Here is a 21,885-nt window from a genome sequence, read left to right on the forward strand (position 1 = left end):
AACTCCTTCAAACTCTTTTGGTCGCTACGGATGACAAATTCCCGGCCCAACAGGTACTGACGCCATTTCTGGACTGCCTCAACGATGGCGTATAGCTCCTTGTGGTAAGTTGAGGCGACCCTACGGCGCGGACCGAGCTTGCGACTAAAGTAGGCAATGGGATGGCCCTCCTGAATCAATACCGCTCCTATCCCGGTGTCCGAAGCATCCGTTTCCACATAGAATGTTTTGTTGAAATCTGGTAGGCGCAGCACTGGGGTCGACGACATAGCTAATTTCAATGCCTCAAACGCGGTGGTCGCGGCCGGGGTCCAGACAAACGACTCCCTTTTTAGTAGGTCCGTTAACGGGCCCGCGATGACTGCGTAGTGGGCGACAAATCGTCTGTAATAGCCTGTCAGGCCCAAAAACCCGCGAAGTTGCTTAACATTTCGCGGTACGGGCCACGCCGTCATTGCTTCTATTTTGCGGGGATCTGCCTTCAACGTGCCATCTGCAATTAAGTGGCCCAAATACTCAACACTGGTGCAGCAAAATGAACATTTGGAAAGCTTTACATAAAATTGGTTGGCGCCCAGGAGCGATAGTACCTCTGATAAATGCTCGCAGTGTGCCTCCAACGTCGGGCTGTACACCAAGATGTCATCGAAAAAAAACGATGACGTGCCGGCGCAGGAGGGGCTGGAAAATAGTGTTCATCGCTGCTTGAAAGGTGGATGGGGCGTTGGTCAGGCCAAAAGGCATCACCAAAAATTCGAAATGCCCGTCATGTGTGCGGAAAGCCGTCTTAAAAATATCTGATTCGTGCATCCTGATTTGATGGTACCCGGAGCGCAAGTCGAGTTTTGTGAAAAACTTCGCCCTACCCAATTCCTCGAACAGCTCATCCGCCGTGGGGATGGGGAAGTGATCCGGCACCGTTGCTAAATTCAAGGCACGATAGTCGATGCAGAAACGAAAAGTTCCGTCCTTTTTTCGAATCAGTAGGACCGGGGATGAGAAAGGACTTTGACTTCGTTGAATTATGCCCTGCGACAACATCTCCTTAACCTGTCGTTCAATCTCGGTTTTCTGAAAGTATGGGTAGCGGTATGGCCTGACATTGACCGGTTTCGAGCCCGGGAGTAAATGAATCCTGTGATCGAACGCCCGCGGTGGGGGGATTCCGCATGGCACATCAAACACCCCTTTGTGAGCCCCGAGGATCCGTTGGCATGCCTCCGGCAGGTCTGCCGGGAAGTCCAGCTCAGCGGCTGCGCCAGGCGCTGCCTCTTCGTCCGCTGGCAGTGCGATGATCTCATAAAACTCGTGAGATGTCGAGGACGACGCCAGTAAGGAGAGCGAGTGCAGCGAAATGGCCTGAGGGCCCGGCCGCCTTCCCTGTATCGTCACCGGATGGCCATCCCTCCGAAACTCCAACGTTTTCCCCACGAAATCTGCCGAGATCCGGCCTAAAGACTCCAGCCAGTCCATGCCGAGTATCACATCCCATCCGTGCACATCGAGGATGTGCAAATCTGGCAAAAACTCTGTTCCTTGTATCAAAAGTTTAGTCCGCCTCGAAATGTGGGAGCATATGATCGATGCCCCATTCCCGACGTACACCCGGAAGGGTCGAATGCGGTATAACTGCAACCGTAATGTCTCCGCGAACCGGGAATGGAGGAAATTGTGTGTACTGCCTGTATCAATCAAAATTCGCACCTTGGTGACCCCTATTTCCCCTACCACCTGAAAAGGTACCGAGCGATTTCCTCCCGTAAGCGAGTGGAGGTGAGAAATATCCTCCGTAATCAACTCCTCGTCGGGAGATAGAACATCCGGGGTCTGGCCCGATTCCTCCCACTCGGGATCCCCCACATAACATAACAACCTCGTTGTACACACGTGGCCCGGCGTGTATTTCTCGGGGCAATGCCAGCAAAGGCCCTTCCGCGAGCGTTCCGATTTCTCGGCATTGGACACTCGAATCGGCGTTACGCGAGGGCGTTCCAGCTCTGGGGCTGGCTGGTTCGGCTTCGCTCCGTGGGCAGGGCCGCTCGGCGGCGGAGCAGGAAAGTTCTGCTGGCGGCTGTCCTTCGGGGGCCACTGTCGCTTTTGCGACGACGTCGAAGCTTGCTGGTACCGATGGTCTTGGTTGGCCGCTAGCCGTAAGGCCAATGCCATAGCTTCGGCCAATGTCTGCGGCTGTTGCAGCTCCACCTTCTCCTGAATAGGCATTTTAAGGCCTTCGATGAATACCGGGATTAATATGTAGTCCGGTACACCTTCAACCCGATTTAGATACTTCTCGAACGTGTCATGATACTCCGCCACAGACCCCGTCTGAACCAATTTGGCTAGAGGACCGATATAATTTCTGAAGCTCTGCGGATCAAATCTGTGTCGCACATCCTCCAGAAACTCAGGCCACGTGACGTATTGGTTGTTATTTCGGTAATTAAATATCCATTCTGCGGCCGGGGGATCAAAGAGCATTACCGCATAGTGTAAACGGTCTTCCTCCGGCATCATAATATGATCAAAGTAGTACTCCACCCGTGAAATCCAGTTCTTCGCGTCTGACCCGTCGAAGTGGGGGGCACGCATTTTGACCCCGTGATGCGCGTCCGACCCATATGAGTATTGGGCCCTATCCCTTACGGTTGGCGGGTCCCAGCACGATGCGAGGCGGCGGTGATCACGCCCTCCCCGCTGCCTTGCCGCTGGCGGGTCCCAACTCGAAAGGCGGCGAGGCTGATACGGCACCATTCTGGTATCGTACCCACCATCCGGCTGCCAGTGACCCCTTCTCCAAGGCTCGTCGCGGCCCCCAAAGCCACCGCGGCGGCCGCCTCTCGCGCCTCTCATGTCGCGGCGCCCTAGGAAACGTTGGCGAGGGTTCGCGGCCCGTTGTACCCCGTCGAAGTCCCTATATTCCGCATACTCGCGATCCTCCGAATCCCAACCATCATCCGCGGGATCCACATCCCGGTTGTGCGGCAACTCCAAGTTATCCACCCGTACCTCCAACTGATCAAAACGGGCCATAATCCGATCAAAACCCTTGGTGATCGGGTCGACCCCACTCGTCTCCGGCCATGGGCGCCCCGAGACCGACGGTTCACCCCTGGTCGGCTGCTGGGATTGCCCCCTACATCGCGGTGGTTCCCTAGCGGAGGGCGACGTGCCGATCCGAGAACCAATTCTTGCGCGTTCCCCCCAGTCAACACCGGCGGAGATCGCTGTAATTCCTCTACCGTATTCATAAGTTCAACAATGAAAGCACCAGTTTGTTAGGAACCCTCTTAACCTTACGTCGAAACCCCTGTCTCACGATTGTACAACGACCGTGCCGGCGTCCTAATTCTAGGATCGGCGGCGATCAAACGATAGGCTGGCGCGGAATTCCTCCGTCGGCAGCAAGTAGGTTTGATGTAGTATTGCACAAGTAAAGTGGGCAAGTTATTTCTTCATTCATAAGTTTCGAAAAATATGAAGATGCCCTATTTATAATATTCTAGACCCTAGGGTTGGTTCGACCTAATCCTATACATCGGGAAAGAACCAACAAAGAAAACCCGACGGAGCTTATAAAACGCTCGACCCAATAAGAAATTAAATAACAAAAGAGAAATACTTAAACAAAATATAATAAAAACGTAAAATAATAAAACACTATTCTATTCTCCTCCAAGTCGTCCGCCGAGCTGCTGCCGAGCTGCTGCCGCTACTTGCCGAGCTGCTGCCGAGCTGCTGCCGCTACTTGGTGACGAAGTCGTGGTAGCGCTCCGGCTGCCTGATCTCCTTCCTCGGCCTCAACTTCCTCACTGTGTCAACGTTCACGGCTTGCCTCTCCGGCACTCCGACGTCGACCTCTCCTTCCCTTGTTTCGTCCTCACTCCCCGGCACAGCCGAGGATGTTGTTGTCGTATCCCCCGCCCTCTGTGGGTCAGTGGCGCTCGTAACAGGCAACATCCAACAGCTACTTCAATAAAGTGATCACAAAAATCTCAGAAAAGTGCATGCGATCAAGTTGAGCAACAATTTGTTTTATTACTCCATGTAAGTATAGAAAGTGATGCATACTAGTAGTATTTTTTTTGAACATGTATCTCTATACTTTATTGTTAATATAATTAGACTTGGATTACATATACTATAATTCTTATTATTATGCTAGTTAGTACTACCACAATCATTTATTTATTGCCTAATTTATGTTACCACACCACTAATATTTTGATATCCTTTTAATTATATCATTACCATAACTGACCTAATTTTGACCAAAATAGCAGGAGGCATACATCAAAATATGAATAAAGTAGTATATGCTTGTAGGGTCAGTTGGCAACGGAGGGACAGATCTTGCTGCAAAGAATCAAGTAGTATATACACAATGCATTGGTGGTGATTGATTTTTTTATTAATGACCGATTATTTCCTAATTTTAAGTGATTTTATCAATTAATTCTATCTTAATCTTTTTTATCAATTTTATCTCAAATCTTAGTAATTATATCAATTATATCTCAATTAATCTTTTCAACTTACTAGTTCTATATATCTAATCTTTTAAATTAAGTCACCATACAACACCAACTTGCAATTCCATTAAATCTTTTTAACTCGTATCATTAAATACTAACTTTTTTATGAGCGAAATAATAAGTCATCATCATCCAAAACATCATAACATGACTTCTCAACTTAGGCATACAATTTAATACTACCTGTTTTTATGTCCAATTTGAATTTGGACATAAATTCATAATTTTACCCAACAAGACAAAGATGATTAAATTGAAAATTTGAATAGAATTCATTATTAATCCAAAAACTTGCAAATGTTTTAAATTTTTCTTTGTAGGAGTAATATATTGGCATTCGTTTAGCGTTGTGGGCAGAGAATGTAGGTGAGAATAGGTGGCCCCAAACCCAGACTCTGAATTTGGGGGCTATCACTGTCCCTCTAGTTGATATGGGGATGGCAAAGTGAAGAATTAAAGATGATTCATGGATATTAGTACTTAATAATTATCAGAATAGGAAAATGTTGGTGCTATTTTAAATTTATATACATAGAAAAGGAGAGAAAATCGGATGCGTGGTGGACTCTACTACTACAATAAAAAAAATGTAACTACTTTGTTATTTCTTCCATCTATGGGAAAAACGCCAACCACGTTGGCGTTTTATTAAGTAAATACGCCAACCAAGAAGGCGTTTTACGATTAATTTTTTATTTTATGTAAATACAATATTTATTGAATCGTGTTTAAGTAGAAAACGGAAGTCTTGTTGGCGTTTTTATAAGTAATTAAAAAATAAAAATTTGAACACACGCCAATGAGATTGGCGTGTTTCCCTCTTCACAGATTCAGGAGAGTATTTCTCCCCAAATCGCGAACCCTACCTCCATCTCTTCTCCCAAATCAAATTCTCCCCAAATCGCGAATCCTACCTCCATTTCTTCTCCCAAATCAAAAACCCTTTTTCCTGCCTGCGCGAAAACCTTCTCCAGCCTATGCTCATCAATGGCGGATTCATTACCGCTGTGGTGTTCCTCCCTCTGCATAATTTTGTAAAGAAACGCCAACCGGGTTGGCGTTTTTAGGCATAATTTTTTTCCTTGTCCATTTTCGTGTCTAACAAGCCCTAGAAAGCCATAGTTATGATATGATAAACACGCCAACCTGGTTGGCGTGTTTCAATAAATATTACATTTACATAAAATCAAAAATAAATTGGAAAATGCCTTCTTGGTTGGCGTTTTTACTTAATAAGACGCCAACTCGGATGACGTTTTTCTCATAGATGGAAGAAACAACAAAGTGGGTACATTTATGTTATTGTAGTAGTAGAGTGCCCCACGCATCCGAAAAAACTCTAGAAAAGGAACCTCTCTTTTTAGCCTACAAAAGTGTTGTTGATTTTAGCTGCCTCACTTTTCAGTTGTATTATGCCAAACCCACAATCTATGAATCTACGTTCATTCCCATCTCCCACCTTTCTATATTATAGTACTATTATATACACATTCGCCATCTCCCGACTTAGTTTACTTGATAAAATATTTTGCATCCAACTATTAAATCAAGTTAAATAACGAACTATTATTATTTATTGGCAATTAATTAAGACATGACATGAAATTTAGTTTAAAAAATATTTTAATGTTTTTTTATAACGGTGATTTGCCAATAAATTATTTACTTTTAGTAAGATCTGGTGTTGATTTGGCTTCAAGCATAAAAACAACACCATTTCGATGCCTCTCCACGCAAAGTATAAATTGAACTTTTCCAAAGTTGAAAAGGTAGTTACTACTATTTATGATCTTTTTATAATTTGTTCAAAGTTGGAGACATAAACCTTAAATAAAATGATACACAAATTGTATAAGCTATCCTATCCCAATCCATATAAACAGTAGTACGAGTAAAATACTAATGGTTATGAACAAATCATATAATTTGAATGTAATTGGCGCTCTAAGTGCTATTGTCCATAATATGTTAATGTAATTATTTTCCAAGCATCGTAAAACAACTAAATAAGAAAAATTCATTAACGACTTTTCACTAAATCTATGTGGCAGCAAATAAGTGTACAGATTGAAGAACCTAAGAGAGGAATGAAATCATCAAAATCCCCAATATTATAATGCATGGAAAAGATGGTTATCTTTATAAAATTATTTATTCTAAAGATATTTCCATTCATGCATAGTGGGTACTGTGGATTGTGGAATCATGTATTGATTCCAAACATAAAAGATTATTCTTTAATTTCTATCATATAATATTGTTAATATTACTAGGATCTCCTTCTAATTTTAGGGTAATAATGTGTAATCTTCTACATATCTGGATTACTATACCAGCACTACACACTATCTTTCACCAATACATCCATTTTAGGGGAAAAAAATAATGCTTTAGTTATATCTCTATAATTAGTTGTGGCATATCAATCCACTCACTGATATAATTGCTATTCTTAATTATAACAAATTTGGATTGGGGGTACTAATTAAACCCAAAACATATATATACACAAAAGATCTTTGTTCCTAAAGATTGAAACCAACCCCATATTCTTATTGCCCATTATGAGTTGTGTTAAGTCAAGTTGTGAAAAGATGGCCACCATTCCATGAAAAAAGGGCAAAAAGAATATGGGATAATTAAATGGCCATGGTGCCACCAATATCACTCCATGATTTAAAATGGCCCCTTTTTGACATTTCCAAAAGTCAATATAAAAGGCAAGAGATTCCACACCATTAATAAAACCCTAGCAACTATACATGCACATGAGATTCCCTATTTTAAATAGGTTTTATTTAAAACAAAATTATGCTTGGGCAAAAAAATCTAAGATTTTTCTTGTGCATGAATGATTAACAAATCTTGCTGCAAACTGATAAAAGGCAAAAAGTAGAGAATGCTCATTCTTCTCTCTCTCTAAACACCATTATCATTATATAAGTGCACAGTGAAATTCACACACAATATTGTACAGTATAGTTTTTGTTTACAATTAAAAGTCAGCGCCAAGAAAATAAATCAGACCATTTCTTTCCTAGTACATACATACGCAGTGATCTGATGGATGATGACTGGGATCTCCACGCCGTGGTGAGAGGCTGCGCCGCCAGCTCGACAACCGCTACAGTTTCCACCACCGCCGCCGCCGATGACCCTTTTCCACCTTTCCATGACAACGGCCAAAACCCCTTCGATTTTTCTGTGGATGTCAGAAACGATCCTTTCCAAGGTTTGCGAGAAATCTACCAAGAATTCTGCGGCGAGGATCAGCCGCCAACCTCCGCCAGCGTAATGCCCTCTCCGCCGCCGCCGCGTCAAGATTTCATGCAGTTCAAGCCGCCGCCGCCGCTCCGATTGAATATGCCAATTCATGAAAATGTACGGTTTCACATAGGCTCTTCCCATCAAAACTATCCCGCCGCGATTCCGCCGCCGGTTCGGCCGCGGAGAAGGTAGCTTTTTCTCTCTCTAGAAATCTCAAGGAAGAAAAGGATATGACTGGTTTTAATATCTAGTTTCGTTTGCACAGGAAAAACCAGCAGATGAAAATGGTGCGTCAAATGACACAAGAAGAGCTCTCTGCGGATTCATGGGCGTGGCGAAAATACGGCCAAAAACCCATCAAAGGTTCTCCATATCCGAGGTTTGTGTCTCCGTTTTCCATTTCCCTTTTCGAGCAGTTTTGGCAGGAAAGATAAATAAACAAAACATAATAGGAATGAACATTATCTATCCTACCAAATTGCCCCGGCCCCGGATATTCCCGTTCAGCACTGATTAATATCGGAGTACAAATTTTGAAATGTTGTTATTACAGAAACTACTACCGGTGCAGCACATCGAAAGGCTGCGCCGCGAGAAAGCAGGTGGAGCGGAGCCCGAACGATCCGGAGATCTTCGTGGTCTCGTACTCGGGCGAGCACACGCACCCGCGCCCGACCCACCGGAGCTCGCTCGCCGGAAGCACCCGCGCCAAGCTGTCTTCTCCGCGGCCTAAACCGGGCGGCGGAAATGGCACGCTTTTATCTCAAAAGGGCCCGATGTCGGCTTCTTCCTCCTCGTCGCCGGCCACTCCCTCCGTGGAAGGCGAAGGTGTGGCGCAGAGCGAAGACGTGAAGATAGGCGAGGGGGAAGACGACGACGAGAATATAATCATGATCCCGAGCGATATGATGAACGATGATGACGACATGTTCAGTGGATTTCAAGATTCCGATGGTCACTCCAGCGGCGGCGCCGGGGACTTGTTTTCCCCTGGTTTGATGTCTTCACCGCCGTGGACGCCCACCGGATCCGCCGCCACATTCAACGCCGGTGGCGGAGGAAGTCATTGATCTTTCTAGACACATTGACAGGAATCAAGGACAAGGAATATCTATCTTCCATAAACTATTATTTTCTTCTAATTTGTACCTTAGCATTAAACATCTGTTTCTAATTTGTATATTGAGTTTATTTTGGACTTGCCGCTTCAAAAAATTACTACTTGCTACTAGACTAATTTAATTATTAGTTTAAATATGTGATGATCATTGACACAATTGAGTTATGATCTTTCAAACTTTACATGATCAGATATTATTAAAATTCAAAAGTTGCTTTTTCTACCATCTTTTTGTTTATCATTTATATAAATTTCAACATAAGTACGGTTATGATTCTACTAGTTAGTAGTCAGATCGGGCCAATGGGTATACCGTATATTCGCAACATATTCTCTTCTATACCTTGTACCTGGTTAATTACTCCTATAAAAAATTGTAGTAATTGATTTTTGAGATATACTAATATCTCATAAGGGCTTCTCAAAAACAATACAAATATACTCCTAATACGTAAACTTAATTATTGTTGAAGACAGAAAGTACAATGCATACAAATGAAATTAGAATGTTTTGGGAGAAGGCATCAAATCGAATATATAGAGTGTGGAATAACAAGGTTTTCACGAAGGAGACAACACTAATTTACCCACTCCAATCCAAAGATCCCTCTTTTGTCCGTTTATCATACTCTAATCCCCACTAATTTATTTATATTAATGTAAGTTATGTATTTTAGTCCCATAGATAGCAGGTGGAGGCCTTTCATTTTTGCCCACTTTACCAAGATATCATAAATTATTAACAATGTTTGTCTTGTCTTAACTCCTGTTCTCTTGGCATTATTTACTCCTCCTTTTGTGGATTACTGCATTACATATTTTAAATTTCTAGATTCATACTATTATTAACTATTTTGGCATTCAACCAACTAATTTGATTTGTGGTTTCATTGATAAAAACATAAAACATACAGAATTAATTGTTGTGTATGAATTTATTGTTTGTGAACTGTGAATTACTATTATCGATATGAATTGTTAAATGAGAAAAAAGAATGTAGCGAACCGGCATGACAATGCCTATAGTCTATACAAGCTCTGTATTTTCTTTCACAATTGGGTTGCTCCAAAAGGGCCCAAGTCCAGCCCATTTGTTTAGCCCAATGGAAGTGTGATTTGATCAACAACAAAATTGTTACTATATCAGCGTATCTGTGTATGTATCCAACTAATTTTGACTAACCAATATAAAGAAAATCCAGTTACTGGTGAATTGTTTAAAGTGTTGACAATCGAAAATAGCAAGATGGATCTTTAAATGGTGTACAAAGAGAGTTTTAAAAAAAAACTCCAAAAAAATGAAGGTATAATTAGATATCAAAGGGTGAATGTATGACAAAATAAATTATTTTTATTGCTGCCCATTAGTATACTGTATTTTTTAATTTTGCAAGATTTAACTGTATTTGCACTCTCGGTATGAAATTACGAATTACACCCCTTTAAAATTGCACAATTACCAAATGCTGTTAATGAGTGGCTAATAGATATACAGATACCTATATGTATATGTATATCTCCGCAAGTCGGTGTCTACTCTTCATTCACTAATCAATCCACAGTAGTGAGCGAGTTCTGATAATCTCCATCCATGGCGTCTTCCGATCTGGAGAGGAAGGCGAAAGAGGCTTTCATCGATGACCACTTCGAGCTCGCCGTTGACCTCTACACTGAAGCCATTGCGCTGAGCCCTACCGCCGCCGAGCTATTCGCCGACCGCGCTCAAGCCAATATCAAACTCCGAAACTTCACTGGTAATCTCAAATACTGGAAGGAAAAACAAATCTTTATACTGCTATTTCTGAGAACTTTCCGAGTTTAATGGAGTTGAGTTGTGCTATTGATTGTGTTTTCGTCTACACGCAACAATTACTGTCGAATTTTCAGTTTATATTTTCGCCCTTTTTTTATCGGTAGGGGTTTATGGTTTGGGGCTGGCTACGGTGGACAGTAATTGTGTATAGAAAAGGGTGGTAATTCGGCTCTATTGGAGTTTATTTTTATTTAATTTTAATTGGGATCTTTTCTGGTTTGTTGATCCGAAACATGATAGAAAGAATTAGGTTGTTAAAGCCTTGGGGAATTTTAGTGCATTGGCAGTTTTGCACTTGAAGATATTGCATTCTCTTCAAAAGATGCAACTCTAGTTCATAAATTTGTAGTTAATTGACTTTGAAATCAGCTAACGATAGCTGTTGATATTTCTAGTTTTTAATCCAAGGCAATGACTTATTGCTTCCAAATGAATTTCTGGTGTTGTCGTGGACGGTTTTAATTCCACGATAAATTTATTCTGAATGCGTGTTGCAAGAATGTGTCTTGTCGTATTTAGAAGTCAAGTTGCTTTTTTATATTTATTGCTGATATTCAACAAAGCTTGTTTTGAGGTTACTACTGATGTTCTTTAATTATTTGGTGAGCAGAGGCTGTTGCTGATGCAAATAATGCAATTGAGCTGAATCATTCAATGTCTAAAGCTTACCTGCGTAAAGGGTGAGTTCTATGAGCGGACTAGGATTGAAAAAGTTATGAACTTATGATTTTGGAATGCCTATTTTGTGGAAGCTAAATTACTCGCCAAGTTATACATCGGAAAGACATAATGGATTTGATATATGCATGTTTGATTAGGAATTCATGATTTCCAGTTAATTCAGAACAAGGAAGTGCTCCTGAAATACGAAATGAAGTTGAAAGTAAACTTTAAAACTTCGTGCCATTACTATACAAGTGCTTTGCATGTAAACCAATTTACCAACACTTTGTGCATGTGTTTTGTTGTAATTTATTACTCCCTCCGTCCCATAAGAATATGCACTATTTCCTTTTTAGTCCGTCCCACAAGAATATGCACTTTTTAATTTTGGAAAGTCCTTTCTCTCTAATGAGGTGGGACCCATTCTCCACTTACAATACTTTAATTACTTTTTCTCTCTACCTCTCTCTTACTTTACCAATGTTACATTAAAACCTGTGCCGACCTCAAAGTGCATATTCTTTGGGGACGGAGGGAGTAGCATTTAACTCTATAGCCCCCTTCCGTCTTCTGGTCCCTTTTCTACGGTATTCTTAGTGCAGATTATGTTTGTTCTATGGGTTACTCCTATCCCCAAGAGTCCATGACTGGAGTTGCTTTCTTGTTTCTGTCCTTTAAATAAAAATTGCTCTAGGAATTTTTCTTTTCCTACTCAATTTATAAATGTTTGCACATGAAACACGTACTGTTTAAGCATGCTACAGATCCTTTCTGAATAGCCTTTTTGATATTTTATATAATCTGGGAAGGTTTTAATCATTAAAATGCTAACTCCTCCATGCATGTATGCACCTTGCCCATTTATTAGATGCCAGCATTGCAGCCTTTATGGCTGCCTGCTTGGTTGGCTCTAGTGTGCTGTTTCTAGTAAAACTGGTTGGAAGTCTACCAATTAATTCATGTACCACCTTTCTGGAGTAGATGTATTCTGTAGCTATTGTCTAATGTCTGCTTATTCCAGTGAGCTTTCGTATGCAGAAAAAGGAAACTGAAATGGTCATAGGCACTATTCGTGCAGAAAATTGGGTTCGACTATACTATAATCAACCGACATTTTTTTTATCTTTTTTTCCCCAAAATATAATTTCTTTTAAACTTTTCCTTTGATATATGGCCAGTTTGGTTTGAGTCACTAAAAACAACTGTCTGCACATTTGTCAGTTTTTGTGCTACTTGTTACTCAATCAATGATTACTACATTTGATAGTAAATTTGATATAATCATAAATGTGTACATGTAATCATGTAATAGGTATTATTGTCCCACTCTCCAAATTTATCTATCTAAGTGCAGATTTTGTGTTCTTTGTATAGTTTGGCATGTATCGAGCTTGAAGAATATCAGACTGCTAAGGCTGCCTTGGAAACTGGTGCTTCCTTGGCGCCTAACGACTCCAGGTTTACTAAGTTTATCAAAGAATGTGACAAGCGCATAGCAGGTATTTTTGCTTCGCAGAACATCAAACATGTGAACTTTCTCATGTCTTAATACGTTTCCATGCTGCAGTAAACTAGAATTTCTTGAATTAGTTGCTGGAAACAATATCACAGTGCCATCAATCATATATTGAGGTCAACTTGTTCATGAAATATTAGTGTGTGTTGGTTCGCTGTCTGGTTATCTATGCCAATTCGACACACTTGCTATACGCAATACTGAGTTTTCCTAACCTGCTTGAGATCGTCATGAATTTTACCTTCATGGACCCCTTTTTATGATTTTGTGTTTGTAGTGCATGTGAGTGTATCCATATTTTCATGATTTGGTTTCTTTTTTTCTTAATTTTCTTATATATAATGCTGAGTGTGGGCTAGTACCTTGGAGGTATAACTTCCTCTTAGAGGCATTTCTTGTTAATAAAAGATGCCACATGCATTAGGTTCTTTACTATTATTTTTCAGTCATTTCTACTTGTGGGCTTCTGTTTCAAGCCCTTAAATGTACTCCGTACCTTTTAGTTAACAAATTTTTTGTTGTTGACTTGTTGTTTGCTTGATTATCATTTGCTCATGGCAGTAGTTTGAGTTACCACTCTGCCTTTGGAGCACATATAGGGGAAATGTTTCTTCTACATGCCCGTAGCTGATTTCGGTGAAGTTTTGATTTTTTTACTATAATTAGTTAAGCTTTTTTAATATTGTTTATGACTCAATTGTTAGACCTATAATTCTTGGGTTCGGTATTCTTGTTATGCTGTTGACGTGAATTTCTTTAGCAGTTTGCTATTTTCCTTTACTGTTGGGCTGTAAATTATTGAATTTTCTGTACATATTTGTACTCTGTGATTTACATGTTAATTATTTTCTGTTTTTCAGAGGAAGCTGCTGAGTTTTCTACAGGATTAGTTGACAAAGCTCCAAATGTTGCTGCTCCTAATAGTTTACCGTCAGTTGGCTTAGCCAATCAAGGAACAGCCACTACAGTGCCAACCTCCAAAACAAAATACAGGTAATTCAGTGATGTGATTGAGCTACTAATTTTTTTGCTCTTGGTTTTTGTTATTTTTGTTAGTATTTTTTAGGGGGAGTTTGAAACTCATTTTGGTCACTCATTTCTCAAAATAAAAAGTACTCATGAGAGTTGTCAAAAGCTTGTCCTGGCATTGAATAATATTTTACTTAATTATATCCATTCTTCACAGTTTGGGATTGTTCTTTACATATTCTGCAGGCATGAATTTTATCAGAAACCAGAAGAGGTGGTGGTAACTATATTTGCAAAGGGCATACCAGCTAACAGCGTTGTCGTTGACTTTGGTGAACAAATAGTACGAGTTGCATGAGCTAGCAGTTTTGCTGTGTTCTTAATTTCAGTTGTTTCTTAACTTTTGATTGCATGACAACTCCTTTTTGTCCTTGATTGATATCCAGCTTAGTGTCACCATCGAGTTGCCTGGTGAAGAAGCATATCGTTTTCAGCCTCGCTTATTTGGAAAGGTAAATCAGCAAATGCTGCTATTCGATTGCTTTAGCAAAGATCTTGTGACATGATTGTGAGAGGAACATCTTTCGGGGGCTTGGGGCTGATGATACGAACTTGTCCTATTGGGGCAGTGCAGTTTAGTGTACTTCTTCAAACATTATAAATGCACTCATAGTCTGATTTAATATACTTGTCGAACAGATATTTCCTGCGAAATGTAGATACAGTGTCATGTCTACAAAAATTGAAATCCGACTTGCCAAAGCTGACTCTATACATTGGACGTCCCTTGAATTTAACAAGGATGTCGCAGTTGTACAAAAAGCTACTGTATCATCAGGTGGATGTCTTTCCCGGAATGTCTTTCCTTTTGTAGTTAGCATGGAACTTAAGTTCGAGCCTTACTTTCCTCTTCTGTTCAACAGTCAGCAAACCCTCCTATCCTTCCTCCAAACCGAAAGGAGTAGATTGGGATAAACTGGAAGCTGAAATGAAAAAAGAGGTTTGCAAATTGGAAATTAGCTACTTTTGCTGCTCTTGTTTGCTTTGAACTCATATGAATGCCCATACATCCCTGCTTCTCGGCCACATGATTTATTTTCTTGTTATATGTCAGGAAAAGGATGAGAAACTTGACGGTGATGCAGCTCTGAACAAATTTTTCAGAGACATTTACCTTGATGCTGACGAAGACACAAAACGAGCAATGAGAAAATCTTTTGTAAGAACCGCTATCCTTTTCCTCATGAGTAGTCACGTTCTTTCTGCAAATTCAGCTGTTCATATTGTGGAAACATCGTTAATGAATTTTGTTCTGGTGCCAAATTACCATAGGTTGAGTCAAACGGGACAGTGCTATCGACAAACTGGAAAGAAGTGGGCGGCAAGAAGGTAGAAGGAAGCCCTCCCGACGGTATGGAGTTGAAGAAATGGGAATATTAAAATCTTCGATCATCTCACATGCTTTCATAACATGAATAACTTAGTTACAGATTGTGATTGAACTTGTTTATATATTTTCCCAGATCCAACTTGAGTTCGTTCTGCCATCACAAACTTGGGTTGTGTGTGAATTTCTTATAGATATACTCCATGTAAGATGCACCGCTGTGTGTTTGCATGCTTTTCCTCTTGATTTCTCTTGCTATCTTTGTGAGTATCATTCCCTTCCTAGCTAAGATGACACATTTTTTAGTCGACACAGGATTGTAGGAGTTGTTGGTTAATGTAGTTAATTTAAGAGAGAAATAGAGAGTGTAAGTATTAAATAGAGAGAGAAAGATGGTTGAATATTTAATTGAAGTGAGAAAAAAGTGGATAGGTGTATTAATTGAATATGAAGAGAGAAAATTGTCAAAAATTGAAATATGTCATTTTGGCTTGGATAAACTAAAAAGAAAAGTGTTTCATCTTAGTTGGGACGAGTGTTTTAGCCTAATCACCTCTCCATAAGAATTTACCGTTGAAAGAAAAATATTTTGGTAAATGGTGTTTTCTTCTTAGTTTCCACCACACAATTCACCACATTTATCAAACAATTTTAAAAGTGTGATACTTAATCCACTTATGTTTGTTCCAATATGATAAATATTTTTTATGGGCGAATAGAAACTTGTTCCAAAATAGTAGTACTCTTTATTTTTGTTGTTTTGAACGGTTACACTTGCGTGAGAGAATTTTATTTTGAATTTTCTGACAAGTCATATATCGAGACTGACACTACAAAGTTAGCATATAGGACAAAGTGGATATACTTGTCACTGCTTGCGCTAGCATTGGTTTGGTTTGTTCGCGTATACAGGCAAGCCACACGAATAGTTGATTGGTTTATATTATACAGCAGGAAATGTGGAAATTGTGGTTATTATTGGTGTTCCAACTTCCACAATATAATTGTGTTGAGCAGTCCATATCCTATTTATTGAGAGCATCCATAGTGGGACGAACGATAGTCCGCCCGATGCATCAGGCGGTATATCGTCCGCCACTGTAGCCATGCGGACGATGCCCGATGCATCGTCCGCGGACGATGGCGTCGGAACGCGCATCGTCCGCGGTATCGTCCCCCCACTGCGGGTCACGCGGACGATGCAACGCATTTTCCTTTTTTTTTCGAAATTTTTATCTATTTAAACCTTCATTTATCTTCCATTTCCCACACCAATAATTCTCTCCCATCTCTCACTTTCCCCACACACCAATATTTCACTCCTAATCTTTCTCATTGAAAAAAATGAGACCCGGCGACGATTGGAGTTCACTCCCAATCTTCGTAGTGTAATGTTTGAATTTTAATGAAATGAAGTTGTTTTTCCAATTTTTGTAGTGTTTTAAATATTCAAATAAATAAAATGCTTAGGGCGGACTATAGGACGACCTATAGGGTATCTCACTGCAGGTGGAAGGGTAGGAGGATGAAATGCTGATGTGGCGGAGCATAGGACGGACTATAGGGCGCCCCATTGTGTATGCCCTAGTATGATAGCAGCCCCATTGTGTATGCCCTAGTATGATAGCAAAACTTGACCACATTTCAACGATCATAAAGTATCTCTTTTAAGTAGTTAAAGTACTATCTTTTCTATCTCTAACACTTTTCACTAACTTTCAACATTTTTTCATTATTTTGTTCATTTGATTATAGTTAATATTATTCATTCTTGTTCGTCATGTTATGGTCATAGTTTTTTCTTTTTTTGTGTGTCCATCAGTATATATTCCATTCAACACACTTCTCGGAATCAACTCTCTTTGATCGATGGTTATTCACATGAGGTTCTCCTCTCAATTATGATATTTTGTGTTTACAGGTTCAAAAAAGCGATTTTCAATGGGCCTTTTAGTACCATCTTAGTACTACTAAGAGTATTTATGGAATAATATATTCATGTATCAATACAGGTTCTTCAATAATTACATACTAGTATTAATTATTCAATTAGGAATGATTTTCTCCGTCAATTATTGTACTTCCTATAGTTTGCTTATTCGACACTTTCCTCTATCTCCTAGTAATATATAAAGAGAAATGAAGTTAGATGAGAAGGAAACATCAAGAAATTAAGATGACAAGTCCAACAATAGTCCTCTACCCATCCCCAGGAATGGGCCACCTCGTAGCCATGGTGGAGCTCGGCAAATTCATCCTCCACCACCACCCTTCCTTATCCATCACCGTCCTCATCTCCCCTCCCTCCTTCAACACCGGCTCCACCATGGACTACGTCCGCCACATCTCCGCCACTGTCCCCTCCATCTCTTTCCACCACCTCCCCACCATCTCCCTCGACCTCCTCTCCTTCCCATCCATGGAGGCCGTCATCTTCGAGCTCCTCCGCCTCAGTAGCCCCCACGTTCGCTCCGCCCTAGACTCCCTCTCCCGCGCTACCCCTATCTCCGCCTTCGTCATCGACTTCTTCTGCACCGCCTCCCTCCCCATCGCCGCCGACCTCCATATCCCCACCTATTTCTTCGTCACCTCTGGCGCCTGCGTCGTCGCCTTCTTTACATACCTCCCCGTCATCCATAACTCCACCACTGAAAGCTTCAAAGACATGAACCGGCTTCTGCATATCCCCGGCGTCCCTCCCATCCCGTCTTCAGACATGATGAGGCCCATGCTCGACCGGACATGGTCGGAGTATCAAAACTTACTTAATTTCGCTAATGAGATACCAAACTCGGCTGGTTTGATCGTCAATACATTTGAAAGCTTAGAACCTAAGCCTCTTCAAGCAATCCGGGAAGGGAAATGCAACCCTGGCGGAAACACGCCGCCAGTTTTCTGCGTGGGACCTCTCTTGAACACTGAGAACCAGCGCGAAGAGTACAATGAGGTCGAGTGTATGAAATGGCTGGAGAAGCAGCCTAGTAAGAGCGTCGTATACATATGTTTGGGGAGTTTAGGGTTGTTATCCGCGGCTCAGTTGAGTGAGCTTGCAGTGGGGCTGGAGAGGAGCGGGAAGAAGTTTTTATGGGTGGTACGGTCGCCGCCGACGGAGGATAAGAGCAGGCGGTATCTGAAGCCACCGGAGCCGGATTTGGAGGAGCTGCTGCCGGCGGGGTTCGTGGAGCGGATGGGGGGAGAGGGGGATGGTGGTGAAGTCGTGGGCCCCGCAGGTGGCGGTGCTTGGGCACGCGGCGGTGGGGGGTTTCGTGACGCACTGCGGGTGGAACTCGATACTGGAGGCGGTGTGCGCGGGCGTGCCAATGGCGGCGTGGCCGATGTACGCGGAGCAGCACTTCAATAGGGTGGTGTTGGTGGAGGACATGAAGGTGGCGGTGAGGGTGGTGGAGGATGAGGAGGGGTTCGTGTCGGCGGAGGAGGTGGAGAAGCGGGTGGTGGAGCTGATGGAGGGGGCAGAGGAGGTGAGGAGGGAGGTGGAGAAGAAGAGCGTGGAAGCGAGGGAAGCCATGGCGAATGGGGGATCTTCGGTTGCGGCGCTCGGGAAGATGGTGGAATTGTGGACCTCTGCTTAGTGTGTTAATCTTTGTTGTTTTTGTTTTTATTTTTGTCTTATTCAAATAATTGGACAATGTTTTATTAATGCAAGCTAATAAATAAATTTGTAAGTTTAGCATCACAACAATCTTTGAAGTAACTCAAGGGGGAGTAATAGGGACTCCGTGGATTTACGACGTTACAGTTGTGAATGAATTTCCTCACGATCCGAATAATGTCTTCACTCAGGTTTGCTCAGTTTAATCTAGGTTTTTTTATTATGAATTTCCACGATTGGTTTTGTTTGTGATTCAACCGTTGACAAGGATCCATGTCGCATTGGGGTATAAACTGTATTTCATTGATATATTAAACTTTGTACATCAAGCTCTATTATATAGAGACTACCGTGTGATTATACAAGGTAAACCTAGCAATTACATTTATTATAATTGATCTCATATCTTCTATACTTGGCAAGAGACAATCACTCCAATCTTGTATGATATTACGTGATTTCCTTCTAACACTCCCCCTCAAGTTAAGTAACGGGATTGCCGATACTTAACTTGCGTAATACCTCTTGAAAGGATTTTGAGTTTACTGCCTTTGTCAAGATATCAGCCAGCTGGTCTTCGGACTTGACGTAAGGCATCTCCACAATCTTCGCTTCAATATTTTCCTTTATGAAGTGTCTGTCGACTTCTACATGCTTCGTCCGATCATGTTGCACTGGGTTCTCAGATATGCTAATTGCTGCTTTGTTATCACAGAACAACTTGCACGTCTTAAATGAATACAAGTCTAGCTCCTTCATAAGCTTCCTGAGCCAAAGTAGTTCAGTCACTCCACTTTTAATCCCTCGAAACTCTGCCTCTGCACTTGACAGTGCCACCACCTTTTGTTTCTTACTTCTCCACGTCACAAGATTCCCTCCCACAAAGGTAAAATATCCGGCAGTTGATTTTCTGTCATTTGGGTTGCCTGCTCAATCAGCATCAGTAAAACCATGAACTTCCATGTGTCCATGCTTCTCAAACATGAGTCCATGTCCGACTGTTCCCTTCAAGTATCGAACTATTCGCAGGACCGCCTCCCAATGCTCCTCTTGAGGTAAATGCATAAATTGGCTTACTACTCCCACTGCATAAGCTATGTCTGGCCTTGTGTGAGATAGGTATATTAGTTTTCCGACTAACCTCTGGTATCTCCCCCTGTCTGTCTGTCTTGCGCCTTCCTTCAATTGTAGTCCATGGTTTTGGATTATGGGAGTATCTGCTGGTTTGCAATCTATCATTCCCACTTCTGCCAATAGATCTAATATATACTTCCTCTGGTTGATGAAGATTCCTGTTTTTGACCGAAGCACCTCTATTCCCAGGAAGTACTTGAGCAATCCTAGATTCTTCATCTCAAATTCCCTGAACAAGTTCTTTCTCAACTCGCTGATTTCTCCTTCATCGTCTCCTGTAATGATCATATCATTTACATATATAATCAGACATGTGATCTTACCGTCTTTCTTTTTGAGGAACAGGGTGTGGTCTGAATTGCTCTGCTTATACCCATATTTCTTCATTACTTCAGTGAATCTTCCAAACCAGGCTCGTGGAGACTGCTTTAAGCCGTAGAGTGTCTTTTTCAATTGGCAGACTTCACCATTCTGGAATTCTTCGGTAAACCCCGGAGGTGGTTCCATGAATACAGGTTTCGGTAATTCTCCGTGGAGGAAAGCATTAGTCACATCGAACTGATGAAGTGGCCAATCCTTGTTAGCGGCGATGGAGAACAGTACTCTAACAGTGTTTATCTTGGCCACCGGAGAGAAGGTTTCAGCATAATCGACGCCATACATCTGAGTGTATCCCTTCGCCACTAGTCGAGCTTTATATCGTTCTATCGTCCCGTCTGGCCTTCTCTTGATTGTAAACACCCATCTGCATCCAACAGTTCTAGCACAGTCAGGCAGCTTGTTTTTCACCCATGTGTTATTCTTCATTAAGGCTTTCATTTCGGTGATCATTGCCTCTCTCCAGTGTTTATGCATCATTGCCTCTTCAGCCGTTCGCGGGATCTCTTCTTCTTCATATAACGCAGCCGCAAAAGCCCGTGCCATTTTAGATAGGTTCCCTTGTACGAAGTTTGCCACTCCATATCTGCTCTTTTTCCCTATCTTCTCGGGGGAATATCTCTTTGCCGGTATCCCCCTTGTACTTCGGTGTGGCAGTATATACTGTCCAGTGTCTCCATCAACGCCATTTTCCTCTTCTTGAGGTTCTGTTTCAATTGGGTCAGTCGAAATAGGTATGGAAGACTGTTCGGTGTCTGAATTTACCTCGGATATCGTCGGAGGAGAAGTTTGGGTTGGTGGTTGAGATGACTCTTGTGGCAAGACCTGCTCGGCAGTAGTGACAACTGGTTCTGTTAGATCCTCAATCGAAGAGCTTGGCAGTGGCACGACCCAACTTAGATAGTCACTCGTACTACCTGGATCACTCTCCCCCTGACTACTAAGGTGGGCTTGGTAAAAGAATTCGGTTTCCAGAAAATTACAGTTCATAGTGGTGATGACCTTTTTGGTTTGGGGATCAAAACATCGATAGCCTTTCTGGTGTAACCCATACCCCACGAAGACACATTTGGTTGCACACGGGGACAATTTGGTTCTTTCATGCTTTGGAATGTGAACGTAGACGGTACAGCCAAAGACCTTTGGTGACAAGTTTAGGTACTCGGGAATTTTGGCAATTTTGGATAAGGTATCAAGGGGTGTTTTCATCCGGAGTATTTTTGTGGGGAGCCGGTTCATGAGGTAGATGGAGGTGGCAACAGCTTCAGGCCAAAAAGATTTTGGAACTTTGGATTCAATCATCAAGGCTCGGGTCATTTCTAAGATGGTTCTATTTTTTCTTTCAGCAATCCCATTTTGTTCGGGCGTATAGGGACAAGAAGTTTGGTGGATGATACCTTTTTCGGTGCAGAATTGAGCCATGGCACTATTCACAAATTCTTTCCCATTATCAGATCGAAGGGTTTTAATAGTAGTGTGGAACTGTGTTTGGATAA

General features: G+C 41.8%; 4 protein-coding genes across 4 annotated transcripts; 3 read left to right on the forward strand and 1 right to left on the reverse strand.

Annotated features, from left to right (window-relative positions):
* Positions 1-642: 642 nt before the first annotated feature.
* Positions 643-3,030, reverse strand: LOC121751819. The gene has a single exon (XM_042146612.1). It carries the CDS (start codon positions 3,028-3,030, stop codon positions 643-645), a length of 2,388 nt encoding a protein of 795 aa, XP_042002546.1.
* A 4,365-nt stretch (positions 3,031-7,395) lies between these two features.
* LOC121751106 (WRKY transcription factor 22-like) lies at positions 7,396-8,997 on the forward strand. The gene is made up of 3 exons (XM_042145820.1): positions 7,396-7,987; positions 8,065-8,178; positions 8,353-8,997. Exons 1-3 carry the CDS (start codon positions 7,596-7,598, stop codon positions 8,867-8,869), a joined length of 1,023 nt encoding a protein of 340 aa, XP_042001754.1. The 5' UTR covers positions 7,396-7,595; the 3' UTR covers positions 8,870-8,997.
* A 1,431-nt stretch (positions 8,998-10,428) lies between these two features.
* Positions 10,429-15,525, forward strand: LOC121750721 (protein SGT1 homolog). Its single transcript, XM_042145315.1, has 10 exons — positions 10,429-10,673; positions 11,343-11,412; positions 12,770-12,894; positions 13,772-13,904; positions 14,127-14,223; positions 14,327-14,392; positions 14,580-14,718; positions 14,804-14,880; positions 14,995-15,099; positions 15,213-15,525. The coding sequence occupies exons 1-10, from the start codon at positions 10,511-10,513 to the stop codon at positions 15,318-15,320; spliced, it is 1,083 nt and encodes a 360-aa protein (XP_042001249.1). The 5' UTR covers positions 10,429-10,510; the 3' UTR covers positions 15,321-15,525.
* A 1,510-nt stretch (positions 15,526-17,035) lies between these two features.
* Positions 17,036-19,016, forward strand: LOC121750246 (UDP-glycosyltransferase 88B1-like). The gene is given in 2 exon segments (XM_042144745.1): positions 17,036-18,457; positions 18,459-19,016. Coding segments are annotated over 2 exon segments (1,440 nt in total). The 5' UTR covers positions 17,036-17,416; the 3' UTR covers positions 18,858-19,016.
* Positions 19,017-21,885: the final 2,869 nt, after the last annotated feature.

This window comes from Salvia splendens, chromosome 10 (genome assembly GCF_004379255.2).
Source record: "Salvia splendens isolate huo1 chromosome 10, SspV2, whole genome shotgun sequence".
NCBI classification, from domain to species: Eukaryota; Viridiplantae; Streptophyta; class Magnoliopsida; order Lamiales; family Lamiaceae; genus Salvia; species Salvia splendens.